This window comes from Poecilia mexicana, unplaced genomic scaffold (genome assembly GCF_051168715.1).
Source record: "Poecilia mexicana isolate PSO_F unplaced genomic scaffold, ASM5116871v1 scaffold_7, whole genome shotgun sequence".
NCBI lineage: Eukaryota > Metazoa > Chordata > Actinopteri > Cyprinodontiformes > Poeciliidae > Poecilia > Poecilia mexicana.
In genome coordinates, this window is record NW_028263376.1 from 4,863,166 (window position 1) to 4,869,020 (window position 5,855).

General features: G+C 43.1%; 1 protein-coding gene across 1 annotated transcript; it reads right to left on the minus strand.

Moving 5' to 3' along the window:
• Positions 1-1,659: 1,659 nt before the first annotated feature.
• Positions 1,660-5,286, minus strand: pim1 (Pim-1 proto-oncogene, serine/threonine kinase). The gene is made up of 6 exons (XM_015009226.2): positions 4,839-5,286; positions 4,525-4,631; positions 4,362-4,412; positions 3,899-4,265; positions 3,249-3,425; positions 1,660-3,163 (listed from the first exon to the last, which is right to left on the minus strand). The coding sequence occupies exons 1-6, from the start codon at positions 4,918-4,920 to the stop codon at positions 2,955-2,957; spliced, it is 993 nt and encodes a 330-aa protein (XP_014864712.2). The 5' UTR covers positions 4,921-5,286; the 3' UTR covers positions 1,660-2,954.
• Between the last annotated feature and the right edge of the window lie 569 nt (positions 5,287-5,855).

Sequence of the window (5,855 nt, forward strand, 5' to 3'; positions counted from 1 at the left end):
ATGGTTTGAATGTCCTTCTTCTCTCTCTTTGCTCCTTGGTCCTGTTCTATGTCCATGAATCCTCTTTTTCTCAACTCCTCTGGGATTTGGGGTCAGGTATTATTTGAGCTAATCAGCTGCATCCAGTTGTAAAAACAATTCATTGTTACCACATTTTCTCATCGCAGCAACTGTCCGAATGTTTTTTTTTTTTTAAAAAGCATCCACACTCCAAAGGAAACAATTGTCCAAACATGCAACGTCTCGACCAAAGAAGCTATAAGCAAATGTCAACAAGAACAAATCAGAACTAGCATCACAGAGGAATGCCATCATGCTACCAGCCAATGTGCCACCATGGAAAATTTCCTTTTTGTTGGTTTTTTACTTCTCATTACTGCCATCCCAGAGAGAAACCTGCTGCCTGAACTGTTACATACCTGTGCTGAGAGAGATGACCTGATCCCCAAGGCCAACCCAAAGGACTCTGTGCCAATATTCCTAGACTTAAGAGAAGGAGGTTTGGTGTCTGTGTGTGACCTGAAAGGCTGACGTCTTCAGAATCAAAGGTTGGACCGCTTTTGTTTCCGGCCACAGTGAGACTGAAGGACAGCAGGTGTCCACTGAACAGGAACTGAACCTCTTTTTTCTGCCTGCCCTCTCGCTCCCGTTCTTGTACAGACGACTATAAATCAGGGACAGAAGAAGTTTTCCACATGGAGGTTTGACAAAATAATCTGCTAAAGATCTTAGAGCTTGTAGAGCATGGCTTGTTAAATTATTATTATTTGGTAAATGTTCTCATTTTTCTGACCTTTGTGTTCTGGTCAGTAGAAGTAGATTGTTTGTCTCACGTTGTACATTGTTATGTTCTTGACATCAAATACTAAGATTTAATAAATTTTGTCCAAGCAGCAGAACCAAACATGGAGAAACAGCAATCGGCTTTCATGCACCACAAATCTGAAATAAACTTCCAGAAAACGGCAAAGCAGATGAAACACTGAGTTCCTTTGAATCCAGACTGAAACTCACCTGTAGAGTTTCCTTTGATGAACAATGAGTGGAACATTAATGAATATATTTGATGTGCATTAGCTTGATGATGGCATTTGACAAAATGTAATGTTGCTTGTTTGCTCTTCCCAACATAATTGGTTATTTATTCATTATGTAAAGTTCTTTGAACTGCGCTGTTGCTGGAATGTACTAGACAAATAAGCTTGACTTGATTTACAAGAAAGGATATGCGAATGGGACTGTAGTTGCATAATTAACAGGTTAATCCAGAGAACTTGTAGGGTGAAATCAAATATTGTTTATGATGCAAAATCAAGAAATGCAGAGAAACTGTGCAATAAAGTCAGGAGCACACCCCTACAGTTGTGAATACAACTAAATGAAGAAGCTCAAGACACTGAAGCTGGTTTTTACACCTCAGTGTCAACACACCCAGTAATAAAGTTTGTTTTCACATCTCTGCGACCGCATAAACACTCCGGGCCTTTTTCGCCGCCATCTGCCTCTTATCTCCCCATCAGCTTCCCGCACCGACTGTTTTTTGACAAAAGTGTCAAACAGGAAGTTGTATAACCTTCTAACCTACTAAACTCGTGTGGGCGTTCACAACAAACACAGCCCGTGTGTGGCGACAGTTAAAAATGATGCAGGAGTCGAGAGTCGTAGTTAAAAAAAATATTTATTGAAATCATATAAAAATAGCTTCTAACATAATTTACAATTCTAAATCAAGTGGGTGAAAAAAAAACAATCCAAGCTTTCTCATACATACACACACTCTCACACACACATCATTCACTCAAACACCAGTGTGTGTTGGACACTGGTTACCATCAGTAGACGTTGAATGTTTACATACATTAAAAATGGAAGTGCTTTTCAGGATTATTTACACTTTATTTACACACTCACACACTAATTTGCTCTTTGAATATTTCAAGCCATAATAAATATGGTCAAAACCAAAAAAAAAAAAAACTCCATCTTTGTTTTTTCTTTTAAATAATCCATGGGCCCTTCAGTGACTGTGGAATGAATTATATACATTCATAGACAGCCGAAATTCTCTCATAAATAAATAAATAAATTCTGCCATGAAAGAAAAAAAAATAGCTCATTAGGCGTGGGAGAGCTGTCACAACAATAATAAATATCTTATTTACAATTTCTTTTGTCCCCAACAAATTTTTAAGACCTGTGTGAGGCACATTTTTTCTTTCTTCTGGAAAAAAAAAAAAAAAAAAAAAAATCTGAGCATTTAAAGAGCAGAAGATGTTTGTATCTCGGTGTGTGTTGCGTTGCATTGTTGTGTGCATTCAGGTTGAAGAGACTCAACACTTTAAATTAAGCCCTGTGTTTGTATACATTACAACACAGGAAGTAGAAGAAGAGGAGGAGGAGGAGGAGGAAGGTAGTAGAGGTGGATGTTGAAGTAAACAGACTGAGGTAAGTCCAGTGTTTTTTCTTCTTCTCTTGATTTTGTTTGCACAAGTTGCTGCCGGCGCTATGAGGTCGTCTGGTTGCTAATGACATTGGAGTAGTGGTGATAGTAGTGGTTGTAAAATAAAAAAATTACACAGGCTTTACTGATCTAGGCCTATGAGAGGGGAAAACAAAACAAGCCTTGTAAAGAGGAAGTAAACAAAAGGTTTCTTTTTTCTGTTTGTGTTTAGAAATTCAAGTATTCTCAGGCTCCCGTTGCCTAAAACAATCTCACATAAGGCACTTTGTTTTTTCTCTTCGGAACTCGCCGCCAACGCTTCTGCTCTTGGTTTTTTGGAGGAAAACCAATTAGCCTGTAACAAGATAGCGTAACTTGGGCTGTCCGCGTGCCGCTCAGCTTGCCCTCCTGGACGCCTGCACTGAGGCTCGGCGAAGGCCTCCGCGATCGCTTTGTCATGCAAAGCTGTGTCAGTTCAGTTCAGCTTGGCTCAGTTGGGACTGGGCGAGCTCCGTCACCGGGCCGCGGCGGTGGCCATGAAGGCGGCGGGCTCGTGGGCAATGCTATGTAGCCTGATCTCGGCAGGCGACTTCTCCGTCTGCACTGTGGAGGGCACCACCGACGGCGACGTGTTCTGCATCCACGAGTGGTTGATAATGTCCTCAAGGGATGGCCGGTCAGCAGGCCTCAGGCATAAGCACCACTTGATCAGCTGCTGGCACTCTGGAGGAAGAGAAGAGGAGGCAGAGCTGTTTAGATGACCGTCAGCACCAACTCATGCGAGCGTTGCGGAGGAACGCGCGCTCACCTGTGGAGATTTTCCTCCGGAACAGAACCTGTGCCTTGGTGATCTCCTCATCGTGTTCAAACGGGATGTCTCCACACACCATGTCGTACAGCAGGACGCCCAGGGACCAAACGGTGGCTGAGCGGCCGTGATAACGGTGATACTTGATCCACTCTGGTGGACTGTACACTCTTGTGCCTGTTAGACAAAAAAAGCAATAAAGGTTATTAGTATTAATATTAGAAGCAAAAGAATATAATTAAATAAGATACACAACATCCTTAAGCTAATAAATGTTTTTATTTTTATGTTATAATACTGAAAATGAAAGCATTTAAGAGCTCCAGCTAAGCCTGTTTTTTTTTTTTTTTTTCATAAAGACTTTATCAGCTCAGCTGCCAGGCAGCGTGACTTGCTGTGTTTGTGTTTAGACAGGAGCCTGTGAGGGAGGGAGGGAGTGAGCAGACATGTGACTTTGTTTACAAACTTTGAGTTGTAAAAATACCGCTTCCCTCCGATAGGGGGCGACAAGGCTACAGCCCTGGAGCGAGCGGAGGAAGATGACACATCTCAGGAATTTCTGCTACATGACTCTTAAGTCTACATACTATGTAACCTTTATCCAGGGGGAAAAAAAAGCCTCTTTTTTTTTTTTTTTTAAATCAACATACCGTCAAAGTCAGTGTAGACGGTGTCTTTCAGCAGAGCCCCGGAGCCGAAGTCGATGAGCTTCATCTCGCCGGTGCGGAGGTCAATGAGTATGTTCTCGTCCTTGATGTCCCGGTGAACCACGCCGCAGCTGTGGCAATGCCGCACGGCCTCCAGCACCTGGCGGAAGAAGCTCCGCGCCAGCTCCTCGGGCAGGGCGCCTTTCTCGGTGATGAAGTCGAACAGATCCTTGACGGTCTCCGGCCTCTCCATGACTATAATGAAGCTGTCGGGCCGCTCGAACCAGTCCAGCATCTTGATGACGCCGCGGAAGCCAGTGCCGACCTTCTTCAGGAGCACTATTTCCAGCGGCACGCGCGAGCCGTTAGCCTGAAGAAACACCAATAATAAAAAAATAATTAGATAAAAAAATAAAAAGTATGTGACAGAAGGAAAAGCTTCGGAATAATATGAATAGTTTCTCACCAGTTCTGCCCACTCAGTCACTCTGTCCTTGGCTACATGTTTGACAGCAACCTAGCATGGCAAAGAGGAGACCGCTTTAGAAGACGTATACAACAACAAAATATGTAAAACCGCCATTTTAAAATGACAATATGTAAATATAAAAGGTGAAAAGTGGACTAACCGGAGCTCCGTCGGATGTCCTCGTGCCGGAGTAGACGGTGCCGAAGCCGCCGCTCCCCAGCACTGCGCCGACCTGATAAAGCTTCTCGAAAGCTTCTTTCTCCTTCACTGTAACACAGAAACATAACCGGTGAACACCAGAGCGGGCCAAAGGCTCTACGTGTCCCTGTTAATTAACAAGCGAAGCTTTAGAAATGGGCGGCCAGCCATTGCTGTAGCCCCCGCCACTCCATGGACAGCGCAGTAACGCAGAGGGATACAAACAAAACAAAACAAACAAACAAACAAACAAAAAAAAAACCCAGGGCGTCTAACCTTGCTGAACTTGCAGCTGCATTTTCGCCGGCATATCCACGGCGGAGATGTGAGCCAGAGAATTCAGCTTGGACAGCAGCATTCCTTAAATCAAATCCAGCACGGCGAAGCTCGGCGAACACGGTTGTAAATGTTTTATTCCGATATCAGGAGCCTCCCGTCGCTGTTTGTTGGGGCTGCGTGTCCACGTTGCAGGAACAAAAAAAAAATGCGGCAAGGATCCTCTCATCCAGATAGAAGGCAAAATCCGCCTGTGGTCCAGGAAAGTAAAAACAATAAAAGGAAAAACAACAAATAGATGTATAGATGTGTTCTCTTTAAAAGGAAATCGACGCGAAAGCGCAATTGTTCCCCGTGATATTTGTAAACAGAGGAGTAACGACGAGACGGATCACAACAGTGCAAACACCAATGCCTCGGCCAGACACCGGCTTCTGGAAACAAAAAGCGGGGGGTAGGACGTTTATAAGGCGGTAGTAGAAGGCGTAGCGATAAGCTCCTTAGTCTTTCATAGCCCGCCCCTTTGCCTCCGGGAGCCAATGGGGACGCAGACACGCACGTCAATCACAGGATGAAAATAGAGACAGCCTCGTAACCGACGGGGCCAGACAGACGTGGCGGGAATCAAAACGCGCCAAAAAGGGCTGGAATAATGCGTGATTAGGGATTCATGTTGGAGGGAGATGCGAATTCAAAAGCCGAAAGCTTCTGCCCCCTACATGAACAATTGCAAATAGTATCACTAAAGTGCTTTATTTCATATTTTGTATGTGCCTTTATTAAATCTACATATTTACTTAATTATAAATGTGAATTAATATAAATACTTAGAGTATTTTAATAATAATAATAATAATTTGAAACTTTGGACTGTACATGAATACAGCAGAACTTTTATTTGAAATAAAGTTTTTTGAAAATAAATAGACTTTAAAGTCTTGATTAATAATAATGGCTTCAGGCTTTGAGTAGTTTGCTCTGTAATGTTTTGTTTTTTCCTGCATCGGAACCAGGCTG

Coding starts and splice junctions, on each gene's coding strand:
- pim1 (XM_015009226.2), bottom strand. CDS start 4,920: ATGCTGCTGTCCAAGCTGAATTCTCTGGCTCACATCTCCGCCGTGGAT. Junction 4,632..4,838: donor GCAGCTGCAAGTTCAGCAAG/GTTAGACGCCCT, acceptor TCTGTGTTACAG/TGAAGGAGAAAGAAGCTTTC. Junction 3,426..3,898: donor CGTCTACACTGACTTTGACG/GTATGTTGATTT, acceptor TTTGTCTAACAG/GCACAAGAGTGTACAGTCCA.